Raw genomic sequence first — 18,157 nt, forward strand, 5'->3', positions numbered from 1 at the left:
ATAATAAAATGTAAGATCTCAATGAGGTAATATTAAATAATGGAAGTTAGGATTCACATTTCAATTTACAAGTGACCCAGAATGGGTCCACAGTGTTACTGTAGACAGACAGAAAAGAAACAATAATTGTTAATTGTTCCAAAACAATGTATACTTTATTATTTTTCACGTTTTTGCCCAAAGAAACGATCTTGAGCTGACTAGTAAGATTAGAGGCAAAGTGTGCTTTGTGAACAACATTAACTTACAGTATATTAACATTACAAGATATCTGTAAAATTCACAGACCTCAAAAGTCACTAAAAGCGATAGCAAATTATTATCATACAGAAGGCCTTGATGTTATTTGGCCATCATCTGTTTCTTGGTGTTCTTCTCAGGCCTCAGCAGGATGATGTAACACTTTGGGGCGAAGATGCAGACCAGAAGTCCGTAACTGGAGGCCAGGATGGCAAAGATCTCCACGGCAACCGTGAACTTCCCCGGAGAGCTGACGTAAGCTGGGATGAACGCGACCCACACGGTGCAGAAGATCAGCATGCTGAAGGTGATGAGCTTGGCCTCGTTGAAGTTGTCTGGGAGTTTCCTGGCTAGGAAGGCCAGGAGGAGGCAGAGGGAGGCCAGCAGGCCGATGTACCCCAGGACCAGAGAGAAGCCTGCAATGGAGCCCACAGCACACTCCAACAAGATCTTGGGCCCCTGGTCTCCTCTGATGCCCCTCTCTGTAGGCCGAGGGGGGGCCAGGGACAGCCACAACACACAGATCAGCACCTGGGAACAGAAAGCCTTCAGTTATAACCCTGAAGCCACTGCTTGGTGTACCATTACTTCATTACATTGTAAGCTTGTCAGGCCCACCTGTACCAGCGTGCAGAGAGAGATGCCCAGCCTCTGCTGGTTGGGACCCAGGTACCGCATCAGGTTCTCTCCAGGGAGGGTGGAGCGGAAGGCCACCAGAACCACCACGGTTCTGCTCAGCAGGCAGGAGAGGCACAGCACGAAGCTGATCCCAAACAGGGTGTGTCTCAGCATGCAGGACCAAGGCCTGGGCTGACCAATGAACGACAGCGCACACAGGAAGCAGAGCTTGAGTGACAGCAGAAGCAGGAAGCTCAGCTCTGAGTTGTTGGCCCGCACCTAAAGAGATTAATAAATACAAAACATTATACAGGAAACCACATTCTTTAAGACTACAATTATGTAATGATGTAACAGCAGTGTAGCATGTTCTAAATCACCCAGTGTACTCGTACCAGTGGCGTGTGTCGGTGACAAATAAAAGTTATCAAGGTTGCGGCTGTTAGTGTTGCCCCGACAACAGAGATGACGGACAGGACGATTCCCATGGTGTCGCTGAGGGACAGGAAGTCCACCTGCTGGGGGATGCACTCAGTGTGGTCTGGGCTGGACCAGAACCTCTCAGGACACCGGCTGCATTCCACTGACCCTGAGAGGGAAGGGCCAGAGTCGGAAGAAGAGCTCAGTTCTGATCGGAATCAGAGTCACTTATCAGAGTCAGTCAGTATCAGAATTGGAATCCAGAATTAAGATCCCAATCCCAATCCCAGGTACCTGTCTCTCTGCTGACCTCCCCCTCTGAGCAGGGTAAACAGTCGAAGCAGCAGATTGGTCGGCCCTTCTGTGCCGCCTTCCAGGTGCCAGGGGGGCAGGGAGTGCTGCACACAGACACGGGCACCTGGGGGAGTGTCCTGGCATCATTAGCATGCTAAGGTAGCATATCCTAGCATTATTAGCAATGCTAGCATCATATATCCTGTTATTGATAGCAATAGCAATGCCAGCATTACTAATCCTGGCATTACTTGCATCAGACAGTACGTACTGGCATAATTAGCAATGCTAACCTTATATACTGGCAACATTATTGTGGCACACAGAATATGTATATAATTGCCGACTTGCTTATATGTAGTATTTTTATCGTGAGTTACAAAGGGCACGAGATCACCGCGATTATAAAAGCAGTGGCCTCGCGCTGCGTCAGCGTTCCCCAGTTGGAGGTTAACATCTAACCTGAGAAGCCAATAGCGACCAGCCGACTCTATTTTCTATATTCTTTCAGGTGGGTAAACGTCACACAATCGTTCATACGGTTGCAAGGGGTGTATGTTTGTTTTGTATAGTGTACCTTTATATTGTAGCACATGTACATTGTAGTATATTAGCTCTATATTAGCTCTAGCTGTCTTTCAAGCTTATTATTCTTAAGTACTAGGGCGAGTTAGCACTAGCTTGTAGGTTGTTGTCAAAATACACTTATCAAACGATGTCAAAGGGCGTCACTGTAACATTTGTCTGACTCGACTTATATATATTAATGTTAGAGCTGTAGTGTTTTTTGTTTTTAACAATTGTTGTTGTTTCCTCCTAAATGTAGTCAAATGTACTACACGGTTAAAGCCAGAGCGCGAGCATATCGTTTCCAAGGAAACCAGACAGCTCAGGGTGTAAAGGCTTTTCACAGCAAGGACGATAACAATAACTGGTGATGTTTCTGATTATTTTTTCCACCGTTCAAAAAAATGTTTACACATTTTTCCATACACAACAATACACAAAAAGGTTTTAATATATTATCAAAATCTATCATTTGATTTACAGAACCATGATGTCATAACCTTTCAACAGTAACCTCTTCCAGATATTTAAGGTAAAACACAAAATACCACCAAATTACTAGCTTGACGTTGTCATACTCATAATTCTCGTCAGAATATGAGTATTTGAATATCAGAATATGATAACTCCGTTGGGCTGTAAGTATGGGGCCAAACTCGTAAACACAAATGCCTCTTCGCTCAATTGGATAGACCTACAACCAATCAGCGCAACGTAATATGTTGTTTGTTGAAAACGAATTAAACCCAAGCGCTCTTTGGTGATGTGGTTGATTAAGTTACTGTTGATCATCTGTCCATCATTGTATAAAGCCCGCCCTGACAATTTCATTGGTTCGAACAGCTCCTGTTGGGATATAGTTGTTCCCCAACCGAACTTCCCCAGACCCAACTTCCCGACCCAATTTGTTGTGGGCGGGGCTTAGTAGGCTTTATGGGCTGGCAGCCAGACTACCAAATTACTACATAGAATTGCTTCACCTTTGCACATATTTTTTCTAAATGTTCTTGAGTCTTACCTCACGTCCACTCCCAGCACCCCACATCACTCTCTCGATTTCCAGGTGAAACTGGCCCCCCGATCCATCAGATGTCAAGAAATGTCCGACGGTGGCAAATTCTGCCCCACCCTGTGGGGTCACGTGCCAGTTGATGATGTCATAGGAAGCAGGTGGATCTCCATTCTGATCAAAGTGGACGGGATCACCCACATGTGTGGTGAAGTTCACACCTCTCAGGTACTGAACAATCTGTAAGAGAGCAAACAACTCCCATTACATTTAGCTCTTATCTAACGTCATTTTGCACGGCTGGGAATCGATCCGGCAACCTTCTGATTACTAGCCCGACTCCCTCACCGCTCAGCTATCTGACTGCCGACGGGACGACGGAGACCGTGATAAACATTTTTGGCTATACCGCCCAGCCCTACTTTCAAGTAATAAGTCCCCGTTCAAGTGTTGAGCATTAAATTAGCTGCACAGACTGTAGAGATGTAGTGATTTGACGAGTCTGACTAGCTGTCGCGACCTCTCAGGTGGGCTTTGGCTACGATGTACAGCTGGAGAGATTATGTTGGCCCATGCTACACCCCTTCACCAAGTTTCATACAAATTGGGCTGGTAGTGTAATCCAGTCAAAGGGCGTACAAAAATACAGGAGCACACCCCACAATTTCCACTGAAATTGTACCCTCTCCAGTTATCATTTCAGATCCTCCTCTTTGTTCAAAGGAACAAGCTCTTTTAGATATGACAAATGTAAGACTGCCAATGTCACAGAGACCTCAAGTAATTTGTACGAAACAAGCCCTTTATAGTCATTTATAAAATCATAAATAAATAAAAACAAGTCATTTATAAAATAACATTTTATCAATTTGCTATCTGTCTATAGTTGTCATATTTACTATACATTAGCAAATGTTTTTGTTTTGGACAAGTACATTGAGGTGTTAGAGTAAAACATTTGTCTAACTTGCCATTAGGACAAGTGGCCCAAACAATTAATGTCAACCCCTGCCCATTATATAGTATTTGGTTGCCAATCATGAAAATAGATCTGAATAAAAATAGGATTGAATCATTTGGATTGATAATCTGTTAAAAAAATCATAATCCCTTTGATGACGTGTTTCTAAATCCTTATTCAGTGTGATGTTAAAGGTCAGCTCACGTCTTTGGGCTGCAGGCGCTGGAGGTTGGGACACTGGTCTCCAGGAGGGCAGGCCAGCATGCCATGCAGAGCGTGGGCGATGGCGTACACTGCCTTGTACACGTTATAGGTGCCCCTCAACTGTGACACATCCGCGTACATACTCTCCCCCTCCACTGGGTTTGACAAAATGAAACAAGCAGATTTACATGAAAATTATGTAAAAGTGAGTCAATCAAGACCTTCATTGTTATGAACAAGACAGTTTTCCTATAACAGCTACACTGACCTATGACCTCTGACCCTGAACACAGCCGAGCAGTGCCCTGACTGGCCTCCAAAGAACACCCAAACAGTTCTTCCCACAATTCCCTGAGGAAGGGGTCGTGATGGGGCGAGGGCCCGCCTGGCCTCAGCTGGGTCAGGAAGGCTCCCAGCCCAGGGATAGGGGCCCTCCGGAGGGCAAACCCGATGGTGCCGGCCAGCGAAGGGAGGTTCTGGGGGACCGAGAGGCTGGTCTCAGAGACCCAGGCCTCGGTAGCGATCCACTGCTTATCTGTGATGTTCTGACGCACCACTTCCTTCATGAGAGCCTGCAGGCAAACAGGAGGAGCAAAGTGACAACTGTCTGAAATACCGATCTGACGTTTCCAGTAAATCAAAAACATGATATTAACGGAATCAAGAAGGTCATTAGTAATGTGTATATTAATGTGTATACTATGTGAACCTGAGATTTTAAGAGATGAAAAAAATATTCAAAATGTATGAATTAACATTTTATATACATTCTGTTGGAGCCTGTTTGCATCTGTCCCTCTTCCACAGATGTGGAACCTACTCTACCACGTAACATGTGCTAAAGAGACCTGATATTCTTCAGATACATATATGGCAACAATACAAGATAATGCTGCAAGTGGAATCGTATTAATTATGAGTATCTGAGACAGACCTGTACTGATGAGGCTCACCTGTGCATCCTGGGGTATGGCAAACACCACCACAACTGTGGCAGAGGACCTCTGGATGGTTTTAACCACCTGACTGATCCTGCTCTGGGTATGGACCTTAAGGGAGGAGAAAATGATGATTAGAGAGACTGAAGAGAAGTGAGACAGAGAGACTGATGAGAGAAAGATAGAGAAGCAGACAAATACAAAATCAAAAACACACAAAAACAGATACCGACACGAAAACAATGAGGCAATTCTTCAGACAGTACTTTGGGGACCTCAGAGAGAGAGAGAGAGAGAGAGAGAGAGAGAGTGTGTAAGAGAGAGAGGAAAGCTTATACAGATGGATGACCAGACACAGACTTGTCTAGAATACCTTGGGGATGACCTCAGAGTAGGAGACACACACTCCAGAGCCCCTCAGCTCTTGCAGCAGCATTTGGACCCCGTACTTCCCGTAGTCATCGTCCCCAGACAACAGGCCCACCCAGGTCCAGCCCAGCCGGGACAGCAGTGAGGCCATGGCCCGTGCCTGGAAGGCATCGCTGGGAACAGTCCTGAAGAAGGAGGGGTACTTCCTACTGTCACTCAAACACGCACAGGACGCAAAGTAGCTCACCTGGGGGGAAAGAAGAGAGAGACAGGGAGAGAGAGACAAACAAGAAAGTAACAAGAAATAAAGACAGGTTCAAATGTTCCTGGAAACACTGATGTAATCTTTAGATAGAAGCAGTTTCTTTGCACAGCATCCCAGCCGAGTAAGGAGGGGGAAAGAAAAAGTAGTATTCATCCATAGACGGAGTCTCCCTGCCTACCATGGGCAGGGTAAACACTCCCAGGGTCTGTGCCACCACGATTGAGGCTGAGGAGCGGGCGTCTCCGATGATGACTGGCACCTCGGGGGTTGTGCCACAGTCTGTGCCTGATATGGAGTCTTCCTGCCCGGTCACCATGCCCAGGGCTGCCCCCAGGGTGGTGCCCTCGGCCAGGCAGGAGTCTGAGGCTAGGTACCCCAGCCTGAGCCCAGGGAGGAGGCTAGGGTTACGGTTCACTTCCTCCACAGCAAAGATCATGGTCTGGAGCCAGCGGTACGCACGCTGGTAGAAACTGGAGCAGGGGAGCAAGATGGAGGGCGGGGAGGGAGAACAAAATAGTTCTGGGTTAAAGGACCTAGGTTTGCACAACTGCAAAGAGGGAGATTGAATCATTTCAGGACGACACTCTAAAAACAATTGTATACATTTGCTTTTACAAACCACTTACATGGTACAGTTAGTGTTGCTGCGCTTGCTCCTAAACTCTAGTTCAGGTTCTGGAGCTTCCACATGGATGGGGAACAGGCCCCCGATCACCACGTCCCCTGCCCGATATACACTGCCGGACACAGGCTTAGCCAACAGCCGGCAGGCCCCCCCTCCTGCCAGGACCAGCCCAGGGAGGCAGGCCAGCAACCAGAACCAACCAGAGAGCCACATCACCTGGGGAGAGGACCAACGAAGGCCAGGCAGAGAACCATCACATGGAGGAGACAGAACATACAACCTTGTTATTTGATGTCCAGGTAGCATACAGAGAGATACAGACATTGTCCAGGTCGCAGACAGAGATACAGACAAGCCAAACACTTCATAACATCGACACAAACTCTGGAATGACTGCCAGGTCTCCTGAAATCACAGACCTCCAACTCACAACCAGCTGTGGAAGAACTCTAAGTATATGTACAGAATGAGTGACAGAGAGAGAGAGACAGAGAGAGATGCAGAGAGAGAGACAGAGAGAGAGACAGAGAGACTGATGCAGAGAGAGATGCAGAGAGAGAGAGACAGAGAGAGAGACAGAGAGGGAGACAGAGAGGGAGTAGAGTAGAGTAGAGTAAAGCGCCACTGTTAGAGGAAGAATGAGGAGCCGACGTACTGATGTAGGCCATTTGGGTTTCTGTTAGTTTATAGACACACACACACAGACAGAGGAGAGATGGTTGATCTACCTTTCTTCCAGAGAGGAGAGAGGAAGAAAGAGGGGCTGGAGAGGACACCCCTTAAATAAGCAGAAATTTGCCGCCGGCTAAATATTTCAGTGGCCATCTGAGACCATGATGCAATAAAAACACAAATTAAGGGAATATCTTTATTGTACTTAGACCTCTGACGGTTTCCATGCAGCTCTATGAGCGCCTTGGAAGCTTTCTGTGTCGTTGCTTGTAAAAAGAGCTAAACAAAAAATTATTTGAAATTTGATTTGATTACGCTGTGAGTGTGGTGTGTGTGTATGTGTGAGGGAGTGGGGAGGTTTAAGGTCGACTTTTGCTCTGACTGCAGACTTTGCAATCACTCTAATCACAGTTGCAATTGAGTGCACTTACAGTTCACTCTCACCCACTTGACTTTCAACTGTCCGTTCCAAGTGACAGTCACTTCGGAAACCTGACCGGGCCTGTCAGAGTGGGACTTTGTGTGTTACGGACTTCTGGTCTGCATCTTCGCCCCAAAGTGTGACATCATCCTGCTGAGGCCTGAGAGGAACACCAAGAAACACCTCATGGCCACAGCTGACAGGAGGTTCTAGTCTATTTACCCTCAAACTGAGAAAAATATATCAAACAACACTCAAAGTCTTGCCTTTTTCTAATGCTGGGAAAATCTTCATGACCAGAACTTTGTTGTTCTAGAACCAGAAATCTTAAGCTGCTTACGATGTATAAATCGATATTGTGTTGTTTAGTTAATGCATAACATGAAAACAATCTATAATGCAATCATTTAGATCATAAAAGCATAGTATTGAATTTGTGTATGTAAAGAGAGAGGATAGGGCATAGCTATGATGTGGTGGTAGTGTTTTTAGAGTTAACTGCAAATCATGAGGTTACAGGCAAAGACTTAAACCTGCATGTTGCTTAGGATTTGAATGTGTTCGCTAAATATACACGTTAAAAAATCATCCTTTAGGTGCAACTCTTACTTTTAACCACATGAGGGTGCTGTTGTGTGTGTCTGATTTTCCACCTGCACAATTGGTCAGCTGTGACCAACCCTTTGCAACAAAATTCAACTTTCGTGACTGGGACACGTCTTGGCGGGACACTCAAAGACACAACTACTACCATACGGTTGTTAGCTAGCTAACTAAAGAATTAACTCTGTACAGATAAGTACAGATACTCATCAGATTTTCTTCAACCTTTGGAAACGTATTTTTTCACACACAACACGAGTTTCTATAAAAAAAAAGAAAAATAATTTAAACCTTTCCAAATTATGGAGGGGAAACCTTTATAAGAAAAATATATTGATCAAATATATTTTTCAGCCTTTAGAAAAAAAATTTTTGCACACAACACAACAGTTTTTTTTACACACGACAAGTTTATATTTCTATGTATAAAAAAAATGTATGATTTAAAATAGTCATTTAGGGAGTCAGGTGGCTGAGTGGTTAGGGAATCGGGCTAGTGATCAAAAGGTTGATGGTTCGATTCCCGGCCGTGCCAAATGACGTTGTGTCCTTGGGAAAGGCACTTCACCCTACTTGCCTCGAGGGAATGTCCCTGTACTTACTGTAAGTCGCTCTGGATAAGAGCGTCTGCGAAATAACTAAATGTAATTTTATTATCACACTAGCATTTAATTATCACGGAAAACAATTACGCTGCACTGAACTAGCTATAAGTAAAAGAAAAAAGTGAAAATAACTAGGGCTGTCCACACTCAGTCGACTAGTTGATTTTCTGGTCGATATACTCTTGGTTGATTAAAGATTTTTTTAGTCGAGCTGCCATATGGCAGTGTGAGATCTGATTCCCGTTTGTGTCACCATTGCTGAATTAAAGAAATGTTCTACAGAAATTGTAGATTGTATTATTTAAGACAAATAAAGCAACTCTAGAAATATATAAATTAAAAGAAAAGGTGTTACTGTTTTCCCTTTCGTTAATCTGCACTTTGGTTTGGTATTTTGCACACGGCACAAGCACAATTGGCTGCAGAACTACAAACTCTGCCATAGCCTACTTTGTCGGTGTTATTAGTCAAAATGGCAAATAAATTGGTGGTATGGCAGCATTGCATTAAAGTACATTTACAAAGTACCGGGTGACTCGAAAAACGTAGACTGCAAACTCTGCCAACAACGGTTTATTTTTCATAGTTCAACGTCAAATATGATGTAGCCTACCACCTTAAAAACGTAAAATATGATGTAGCCTGCCACCTTAAAAACGTAAGTTGGCCTAGCCCTACTTCGCTAACGCGTTGGGTTGATGAATGAATATGCCTATTATAAGAATCACATCCAAATCACATGACATTAGGTGCCTTCGACATGGACTGACTTCATGCAGCGCTGCAGGCGGGTGTCTTGAAACAGTGAATTCTGGTTAGACTCTTTGTCCGACTTGAGACGGCGCCGAGGCTAGGTCACTGTGACGTCGCCATCAAAGTACCGTGAGATCGATTCGAGAACTTCCGGCTGTGAAGCCGAGCGCATTTTCTCAAGAGCAACTGCACGGGTTCTAATGACGACACAGCTATTTCATGATTGGCCAGACTCACACACAACTTTGACGCGTGTTTTGTAATTATTCTGGCACCTTCAGTTTTGCCAGAATGCTCAAATCTGGACCAAACTGTTGAATAAAAAATTTGTTAAAGACAGGGTTTTAGTCCGCCTCTTCACTAATGGAAAGACTACGTTTAATTAAAAATAAAGTAAAGTCAGCAAACAGCGCTTTATCGGCCATGACTGACGTCAACGCAGCATACCACAAGAAGCTGGAATGTCCTAGCCTGACGTTGTCATACTCAAAATTATAGTCAGAATATGAGTCTGAAAACTCTCCGTTGGGCTGTGACTACGGGGCGTGTTTCAACCGAACTCGTAAAACAAATGCCTCTTCGCTCAATTGGATAGACCTACAACCAATCAGAGCAACATAATATGTTGTTTGTTGAAAACGAATTCAACCCAAGGGCCCTTTCGTGACGTTGTTGATTACGTTACTGTTGATCATCTGTCCATCATCGTATAAAGCCCTCCCTGGCAATTTCATTGGTCCGTCCCGATCCTGGTTTTATGTAGTTGTTCCCAATACGAGACCCTCCAGACCCAACTTCCCGACCAATTTTTTTTGTGGGCGGGGAGAAGTTGGGCTGGCAGCCAGGCTAGGAATGTCCGGCTTCACAGAGCCGTTTTCAACTCCTCCCCGACTGCAAGCGGCTACTCTCGCCAGTCGTTTCATGCACGCGAGCGCGCATAGCAATTTTTTTTGCCCTTATTTGAGCGCAACCCTGACCAGACTAGTTTTGTAGCCTAAGTTGCCATAGTAACCAAGTTCAAACTACGTTGAGCTAGCTTTATGGAACCGAATGAACAAGAAATGAGTCCGACTAACTGACGTAAGTCTGACTTAATCGGTAAACTCGCTTTATGGAACAGACCTCTGTTGAATCCTCTGTTCTCCTCAGCCATCTTTCTCTTTTTCCCTTCGGGATCCATGGCCCATGAGTCATGACACACCCGCCGGTTTGTTTGCAACAGCTGTCTGACACTACAACGAGCTGAAAGAAACGTGTGTCGCAGGCTATGACGTAAATCTTCGTTGACAGAACGAAGCAGAAGCAGACAGACGAAGCAGAAAGAACAATATTAAAACATTTCTGTTTTAATAATTAAAACAAAAAATAAGTTCACGCCATCTTTTTTCATATTTTTGAAAAAGCTCTATGGAGCCAATAGGGCGGCGCCAAAGAGACGCATGCGGCTCTAGAGCCCCGGGTTGCAGACCCCTGATTGATAAACATCAACACTTAACATCACAATTTTTTTAACAAACACAACACAACCAGGCATGTTTTTTTTTTTCATCTTTTGAAATAATTTATTCAACCTTTCCAAAGTTTTTACCTGGAAAGCCTAGAAACCTAGAAACAAGCATGTGCCTTGCTAGGAAGAAGCTAGACAGGTAAGAAAGCTGGAATTACAAAGAATGACATCACATACAAGGACTGCCTTTTAAATTCATCCGCTGGCTGTTTCATTTTTTTTTTTTCTCTGTGTTCACTCACTGTAACAAACAAGTAGCTCTCTGACCTTCATGACATAGACGTTGTTGAAGACCATTTCTAGGTCTTTGATCTTTTATTTCACAAAATAAAAACTGTATTTCTCATACAGTGTCTCTCCACTCCGCTGACTGATGAAGATACATGAACTTCAGAACCTGAAAAGAAGCCACATTGTTGTTAGAAACAGACTTCTTTCTCTCACAATTCAGACATCCTGAATCGTAGAAGTAACAGTAACACCACGGTCTCGGAAGGCCATTGGCCAACATTTTTACAACAAGCTCACACGGCTTCTCCCCAATCAACCCACCCCTTTTTCTGACTGCCCTGCCCTCACTGTCTGGTTTGTATCTCACTGTTTGCCATTTAGCCGCGGGCTAGTTTCGTCCTATATCAGGGGTATACCTGGCATCTCCTGTACTTCTCTCTCCCTTTCTCTCTGGAAGGAGGATGCCCAGAAACAGTTCTGTGTCTCCTCTGTCTTTCTCTCTCTCACTCTCCCTCTCTATCTCTATCTCTTTCTCACTCTCTCTCTTTATTGATTTACTAACTATAATACAACATTTTCATATTTTTAGTTCGGTGAAGCTGTTGGACTATAATTTCATGAAGAGAAAATACCTGTACCGTGAGAATAGATTTTTATCTAGTTTTATCTTACTGTGTGTGATCACTGTCCATCCTTTAATTTGGTCTTCTTGTGTCAGCTCCATGTGATGGTTCTCCGTTGGTCCTCTCCCCAGGTGATGTGGCTCTCTGGCTGGCTGTGGTTGCTGGCCTGCCTCCCTGGGCTGGTCCTGGCAGGAGGGGGGGCCTGCCGGCTGTTGGCTAAGCCTGTGTCCGGCAGTGTATATCGGGCAGGGGACGTGGTGATCGGGGGCCTGTTCCCCATCCATGTGGAAGCTCCAGATCCTGAACTAGAGTTTAGGAGCAAGCGCAGCAACACTAATTGTACCATGTAAGTGGTTTGTAAATTAAATGTATGTAATTGTTTATAAAAATAATATTTGAAATTGTTCCAATTTCTGTTCTTTGCACTTGTTTTTCTTTTTCGTTAAAATGTCTTCCCTCTTTTCCATATAATTTAACCCAGAACTCTCTTGTTCTCCCTCCCCGCCCTCCATCTTGCTCCCCTGCTCCAGTTTCAACCAGCGTGCGTACCGCTGGCTCCAGACCATGATCTTTGCTGTGGAGGAAGTGAACCGTAACCCTAGCCTCCTCCCTGGGCTCAGGCTGGGGTACCTAGCCTCAGACTCCTGCCTGGCCGAGGGCACCACCCTGGGGGCAGCCCTGGGCATGGTGACCGGGCAGGAAGACTCCATATCAGGCACAGACTGTGGCACAACCCCCGAGGTGCCAGTCATCATCGGAGACGCCCGCTCCTCAGCCTCCATCGTGGTGGCACAGACCCTGGGAGTGTATACCCTGCCCATGGTAGGCAGGGAGACTCCGTCTATGGATGAATACTACTTTTTCTTTCCCCCTCCTTACTCGGCTGGGATGCTGTGCAAAGAAACTGCTTCTATCTAAAGATTACATCAGTGTTTCCAGGAACATTTGAACCTGTCTTTATTTCTTGTTACTTTCTTGTTTGTCTCTCTCTCCCTGTCTCTCTCTTCTTTCCCCCCAGGTGAGCTACTTTGCGTCCTGTGCGTGTTTGAGTGACAGTAGGAAGTACCCCTCCTTCTTCAGGACTGTTCCCAGTGATGCCTTCCAGGCACGGGCCATGGCCTCACTGCTGTCCCGGCTGGGCTGGACCTGGGTGGGCCTGTTGTCTGGGGACGATGACTACGGGAAGTACGGGGTCCAAATGCTGCTGCAAGAGCTGAGGGGCTCTGGAGTGTGTGTCTCCTACTCTGAGGTCATCCCCAAGGTATTCTAGACAAGTCTGTGTCTGGTCATCCATCTGTATAAGCTTTCCTCTCTCTCTTTCACACACTCTCTCTCTGAGGTCCCCAAAGTACTGTCTGAAGACCTGCCTCATTGTTTTCGTCTCGGTATCTGGTTTTGTGTTTTTGATTTTGTATATTCTTCTCTCTCTTCTCTCTCTCCTCTTTCTCTCACTTCTCTTCAGTTTCACTTTTCTCTCTCTAATCATGCTTTTCTTCTCCCCTAAGGTCCATACCCAGAGCAGGATCAGTCGGGTGGTTAAAACCATCCAGAGGTCCTCTGCCACAGTTGTGGTGGTGTTTGCCATGGCCCAGGACGCACAGGTAAGTCTTGTCAGTTCAACTCTGTCTCAAATACTCACTATTAATTCCACTTGCAGCTTTATCTTGTATTGTTGCTATATGCATCAGAAGAATATCGTAGGGCAGAGATGCCCTATGACTATATTTGATGTGGCCCTGATATCTGTCATTGTAACATTTTCACAGAGAATGCCAGGTGTATTTAGCACTTACCTGAGGTCCACACACAGTATTCTGTTAAAGACAGATCTGTCGATTTCTCTGCCTGAAAAAAGGTAACTTGCTTTATCCTGTTTTTTATTCTACAGTTTCTTTTAAAGGAAGTGGTGCGTCAGAACATCACAGATAAGCAGTGGATCGCAACTGAGGGCTGGGTCACCTTCACCAGCCTCTCGGTCCCCCAGAACCTCCCTTCGCTGGCCGGCACCATCGGGTTTGCCCTCCGGAGGGCCCCTATCCCTGGGCTGGGAGCCTTCCTGACCCAGCTGAGGCCAGGCGGGCCCTCGCCCCATCACGACCCCTTCCTCAGGGAATTGTGGGAAGAGCTGTTTGGGTGTTCTTTGGAGGCCAGTCAGGGCACTGCTCGGCTGTGTTCAGGGTCAGAGGTCATAGGTCAGTGCTATCTGTTACAGGAAAAAACGACTGTGTTGAGTGTCACAAAATTAAGCATTGCATTGTCATACTTTTTGTCATATTGACCGTCACTGTCAACCATGTATTTGTGTAATTCTGTGATCTTTTTAAACCCAGTGGAGGGGAAGAGTATGTACGCGGATGTGTCACAGCTGAGGGCCACCTATAACGTGTACAAGGCAGTGTACGCCATCGCCCACGCCCTGCATGGCATGCTGGCTTGCCCTCCTGGAGACCAGTGTCCCAACCTCCAGCGCCTGCAGCCCAAAGACGTGAGCTGACCTTTAACATCACACTGATTAAGGATTTAGAAACACGTAATCAAAGGGATTATTATTCTTTAAGGGATTATCAATCCAAATTATTCTATCCTATTTTATTATGATCGATTTTCATGATTAACAACCAAATACTGTAAAATGGGAGTTTCTCTCTTACAGATTGTTCAGTACCTGAGAGGTGTGAACTTCACCACACATGTGGGTGATCCCGTCCACTTTGACCAGAATGGAGATCCACCTGCTTCCTATGACATCATCAACTGGCATGTGACCCCACAGGGTGGGGTGGAGTTTGCCACCGTCGGACATTTTGTGTCATCTGAGCGAGCGGGGGGCCAGTTTCACCTGGAAATTGAGAAAGTGATGTGGGGTGCTGGGAGTGGACGTGAGGTAAGACTCAAGGAAATACAAATTTGTGCGAAGGGGAGTGGTATTTTGTAACATTTTGGTAGTATTTTGTATTTTAGTAGTATATTGTCCACTAAAAAATTTGCAAGAGTAAAAACTTGAGTAAAAAATTTGGGAACATTGCTACGGATGCAAGGATATTTGATCATCTCTTTACTAATGATCCCAGGATGTGTGAAGTTGCATTGTTAATTATAACAGGATATACTATTCTAACATTGCTAATGATGCCACGTTAAATTATACTGGCATTCCTAACTATGCCAGTTTACTGTATATGATGTTAGCACTGCTAATGATGCTAGGATATGCTATTCTGAAATTGCTAATTATGTGCGGATATGCTACGTTAGCATGCTAATGATGCCAGGACACTCCCCCAGGTGCCCGTGTCTGTGTGCAGCACTCCCTGCCCCCCTGGCACCTGGAAGGCGGCACAGAAGGGCCGACCAATCTGCTGCTTTGACTGTCTGCCCTGCTCAGAGGGGGAGGTCAGCAGAGAGACAGGTACCTGGGATTGACTTGGATTCCAATTCTGATAATAACTGATTCTGATCATGGACTTGATCCTGATACTATAATTCAAACTGACTGATTCTCACGGGGATTGTTATTATGTTAGATGTTATGTTAGATTTCCAATTCTGATACTGACTGACTCTGATAAGTGACTCTGATTCCGATCAGAACTGAGCTCTTCTTCCGACTCTGGCCCTTCCCTCTCAGGGTCAGTGGAATGCAGCCGGTGTCCTGAGAGGTTCTGGTCCAGCCCAGACCACACTGAGTGCATCCCCCAGCAGGTGGACTTCCTGTCCCTCAGCGACACCATGGGAATCGTCCTGTCCGTCATCTCTGTTGTCGGGGCAACACTAACAGCCGCAACCTTGATTACTTTTATTTGTCACCGACACACGCCACTGGTACGAGTACACTGGGTGATTTAGAACATGCTACACTGCTGTTACATCATGACATAATTGTTGTCTTACAAAATTAGGTTTCCTGTATAATGTTTTTGTATTTATTAATCTCTTTAGGTGCGGGCCAACAACTCAGAGCTGAGCTTCCTGCTTCTGCTGTCACTCAAGCTCTGCTTCCTGTGTGCGCTGGCGTTCATTGGTCAGCCCAAGCCTTGGTCCTGCATGCTGAGACACACCCTGTTTGGGATCAGCTTCGTGCTGTGCCTCTCCTGCCTGCTGAGCAGAACCGTGGTGGTTCTGGTGGCCTTCCGCTCCACCCTCCCTGGAGAGAACCTGATGCGGTACCTGGGTCCCAACCAGCAAAGGCTGGGCATCTCTCTCTGCACGCTGGTACAGGTGGGCCTGACAAGCTTACAATGTAATGAAGTAATGGTACACCAAGCAGTGGCTTCAGGGTTATAACTGAAGGCTTTCTGTTCCCAGGTGCTGATCTGTGTGTTGTGGCTGTCCCTGGCCCCCCCTCGGCCTACAGAGAGGGGCATCAGAGGAGACCAGGGGCCCAAGATCTTGTTGGAGTGTGCTGTGGGCTCCATTGCAGGCTTCTCCCTGGTCCTGGGGTACATCGGCCTGCTGGCCTCCCTCTGCCTCCTCCTGGCCTTCCTAGCCAGGAAACTCCCAGACAACTTCAACGAGGCCAAGCTCATCACCTTCAGCATGCTGATCTTCTGCACCGTGTGGGTCGCGTTCATCCCAGCTTACGTGAGCTCTCCGGGGAAGTTCACGGTTGCCGTGGAGATCTTTGCCATCCTGGCCTCCAGTTACGGACTTCTGGTCTGCATCTTCGCTCCAAAGTGTTACATCATCCTGCTGAGGCCTGAGAGGAACACCAAGAAACAGATGATGGCCAAATAACATCAAGGCCCTCAATACTTTGCTGTCGCAATACTTTACTTTGCTGTCGCATGCGTTTACTTTACTTTGCTGTCGCATGTGTTTTACATAATTTCGCAATACTTTACTTTGCTGTCACATGCGTTTACATAACGGTGCAATGATATATATTTTTCATTTTGACAGATTGCTAGCCTATTGATAAACCTTTTGTGGAACTGAATGTTTTAATATGTGATAGAAAGTGAGCACCACTCTTTGCCAATTTACCACTCAGCTTCCAGAGATTTCTTTTGACAGAGGCATCTCAGTAGCATGTTATGTCTAAACCTCTTTTGAATAATAATAAAGTACATAGTGTTTAGAACTGTTATTGTGTCTGTTTACTATGTCTGAGAAGGGGTGGGGTAATTGGAGAAAACCCATGTGGGCTGGTTGTAATAACTTACAGCCTTCTGAGACCGATGTGTGTAGCTTTTCTTCTACAAATCCTGTTGTAGAACGAGAGTAACAAAGAATGTCTGTCTCCAACGATGACGTGGCCTCGGTTGGGTTTTATGTCTAAAGTAACACCACACAAGAATTTCCCCAAATATGAAAGACAATAAAGCTGTCTGAAAGGGAGAGAGGTCGGAGAGCAATTGTTTTTGTCAACAGACAGAAAACAGAGAGATAACAGTATCTGATTTTCAGAAAAACTGCTTGATGAAAACTAAAGACAGTTACTGTGCTGATAGGACATAAATGTAAATAAACTTTGTATTACTGTAAGATAAGAATGGATATTAAAATGATCTCAATTAGGTAATATTAAATAATAGAAGTTAGGATTCACATTTCAATTTACAAGTGACCCAGATTGGGTCCACAGTGTTACTGTAGACAGACAGAAAAGAAACAACAATTGTTAATTGTTCCAAAACAATGTATACTTTATTATACAACATTAACTTACAGTATATTAACATTAGATTTCTCTGTAAAATTCACAGACCTCCAAAGTCACTAAAAGCGATAGCAAATTATTATCATACAGAAGGCCTTGATGTTATTTGGCCATCATCTGTTTCTTGGTGTTCCTCTCAGGCCTCAGCAGGATGATGTAACACTTTGGGGCGAAGATGCAGACCAGAAGTCCGTAACTGGAGGCCAGGATGGCAAAGATCTCCACGGCAACCGTGTATTTCCCCGGAGAGCTGACGTAGGCGGGAACAAACGCGATGTGTAAACCCCTGTCATAGACACGCATGAGACTGTGTTGGCGGAGCGGACGCCATGCCAACTGTCGAGTCTTCTGCCTCTTTGTTAGGCTGTCACTCATAATTCCCGCCTCTGAATTGAAGTTCTGCCCCCTACGCAAAATCGGGGCCAAAAGTCTGAAACAAAAAAAAAAAAAACTGAAACTAAATATTTTTTTTTACTCCAAACAAAAAAAAGTGAAACTCCAAACAAAAAAAAGTGAAACTGTAAAAAAAAAGTTTTGAATCTGAAAACATGAAATGTGAAACTGTGAAAATAT

At 45.2% G+C, this 18,157-nt stretch overlaps 4 protein-coding genes across 7 annotated transcripts; 1 reads left to right on the forward strand and 3 right to left on the reverse strand.

Moving 5' to 3' along the window:
* Nucleotides 1-142: 142 nt before the first annotated feature.
* On the reverse strand, nucleotides 143-2,392 carry LOC146257951 (vomeronasal type-2 receptor 26-like). Of its 2 annotated transcripts, none has more exons than XM_084674133.1 (5): nucleotides 2,150-2,392; nucleotides 1,573-1,696; nucleotides 1,254-1,447; nucleotides 859-1,137; nucleotides 143-771 (listed from the first exon to the last, which is right to left on the reverse strand). In XM_084674133.1, the coding sequence occupies exons 1-5, from the start codon at nucleotides 2,171-2,173 to the stop codon at nucleotides 343-345; spliced, it is 1,050 nt and encodes a 349-aa protein (XP_084530259.1). In that variant the 5' UTR covers nucleotides 2,174-2,392; the 3' UTR covers nucleotides 143-342. The 2 variants fall into 2 exon arrangements, with proteins under 2 accessions (XP_084530259.1, XP_084530261.1); XM_084674135.1 differs by lacking the exon at nucleotides 2,150-2,392 and adding an exon at nucleotides 1,866-1,986.
* LOC146257952 (extracellular calcium-sensing receptor-like) lies at nucleotides 1,948-17,622 on the forward strand. 2 transcript variants are annotated; one of them, XM_084674086.1, is made up of 15 exons: nucleotides 1,948-2,083; nucleotides 2,399-2,506; nucleotides 2,623-2,671; nucleotides 3,203-3,376; nucleotides 12,057-12,271; nucleotides 12,456-12,747; nucleotides 12,944-13,186; nucleotides 13,431-13,526; nucleotides 13,814-14,117; nucleotides 14,256-14,410; nucleotides 14,579-14,809; nucleotides 15,211-15,334; nucleotides 15,554-15,747; nucleotides 15,865-16,143; nucleotides 16,231-17,622. In XM_084674086.1, exons 4-15 carry the CDS (start codon nucleotides 3,239-3,241, stop codon nucleotides 16,657-16,659), a joined length of 2,700 nt encoding a protein of 899 aa, XP_084530212.1. In that variant the 5' UTR covers nucleotides 1,948-2,083; nucleotides 2,399-2,506; nucleotides 2,623-2,671; nucleotides 3,203-3,238; the 3' UTR covers nucleotides 16,660-17,622. The 2 variants fall into 2 exon arrangements, with proteins under 2 accessions (XP_084530212.1, XP_084530214.1); XM_084674088.1 differs by having other exon boundaries at nucleotides 14,699-14,809.
* Nucleotides 4,297-5,792, reverse strand: LOC146257953 (extracellular calcium-sensing receptor-like). Its single transcript, XM_084674136.1, has 4 exons — nucleotides 5,625-5,792; nucleotides 5,267-5,362; nucleotides 4,582-4,885; nucleotides 4,297-4,468 (listed from the first exon to the last, which is right to left on the reverse strand). The coding sequence occupies exons 1-4, from the start codon at nucleotides 5,769-5,771 to the stop codon at nucleotides 4,305-4,307; spliced, it is 711 nt and encodes a 236-aa protein (XP_084530262.1). The 5' UTR covers nucleotides 5,772-5,792; the 3' UTR covers nucleotides 4,297-4,304.
* LOC146257954 (extracellular calcium-sensing receptor-like) lies at nucleotides 5,968-12,099 on the reverse strand. Of its 2 annotated transcripts, XM_084674138.1 has the most exons (3): nucleotides 11,975-12,099; nucleotides 6,512-11,468; nucleotides 5,968-6,355 (listed from the first exon to the last, which is right to left on the reverse strand). In XM_084674138.1, the coding sequence occupies exons 2-3, from the start codon at nucleotides 6,832-6,834 to the stop codon at nucleotides 5,968-5,970; spliced, it is 711 nt and encodes a 236-aa protein (XP_084530264.1). In that variant the 5' UTR covers nucleotides 6,835-11,468; nucleotides 11,975-12,099. The 2 variants fall into 2 exon arrangements, with proteins under 2 accessions (XP_084530264.1, XP_084530263.1); XM_084674137.1 differs by having other exon boundaries at nucleotides 6,512-12,033.
* Nucleotides 17,623-18,157: the final 535 nt, after the last annotated feature.

The sequence above is a fragment of the Hypomesus nipponensis genome, chromosome 15 (assembly GCF_054491055.1).
Source record: "Hypomesus nipponensis isolate SF chromosome 15, ASM5449105v1, whole genome shotgun sequence".
NCBI classification, from domain to species: Eukaryota; Metazoa; Chordata; class Actinopteri; order Osmeriformes; family Osmeridae; genus Hypomesus; species Hypomesus nipponensis.

Bases quoted from the DNA above. Each gene is read 5' to 3' on its own strand.
- LOC146257951 (XM_084674133.1), bottom strand. From the start codon at position 2,173: ATGTACATGTGCTACAATATAAAG. The intron at 1,697-2,149 runs GTACACTATACA...ACACTCCCCCAG, and splicing joins ACATGTGCTACAATATAAAG to GTGCCCGTGTCTGTGTGCAG. The intron at 772-858 runs GTGGGCCTGACA...TTCTGTTCCCAG, and splicing joins CTCTCTGCACGCTGGTACAG to GTGCTGATCTGTGTGTTGTG.
- LOC146257952 (XM_084674086.1), top strand. From the start codon at position 3,239: ATGTCCGACGGTGGCAAATTCTGCCCCACCCTGTGGGGTCACGTGCCA. The intron at 12,748-12,943 runs GTAGGCAGGGAG...CTTTCCCCCCAG, and splicing joins GAGTGTATACCCTGCCCATG to GTGAGCTACTTTGCGTCCTG. The intron at 15,748-15,864 runs GTACGAGTACAC...TAATCTCTTTAG, and splicing joins GTCACCGACACACGCCACTG to GTGCGGGCCAACAACTCAGA.
- LOC146257953 (XM_084674136.1), bottom strand. From the start codon at position 5,771: ATGGCCTCACTGCTGTCCCGGCTGGGCTGGACCTGGGTGGGCCTGTTG. The intron at 5,363-5,624 runs GTATTCTAGACA...TCCTCCCTTAAG, and splicing joins ACTCTGAGGTCATCCCCAAG to GTCCATACCCAGAGCAGGAT. The intron at 4,886-5,266 runs GTGAGCCTCATC...GTTTGCCTGCAG, and splicing joins CCATACCCCAGGATGCACAG to GCTCTCATGAAGGAAGTGGT.
- LOC146257954 (XM_084674138.1), bottom strand. From the start codon at position 6,834: ATGTCTGTATCTCTCTGTATGCTACCTGGACATCAAATAACAAGGTTG. The intron at 6,356-6,511 runs GTAAGTGGTTTG...CCCCTGCTCCAG, and splicing joins AGCAACACTAACTGTACCAT to TTTCTACCAGCGTGCGTACC.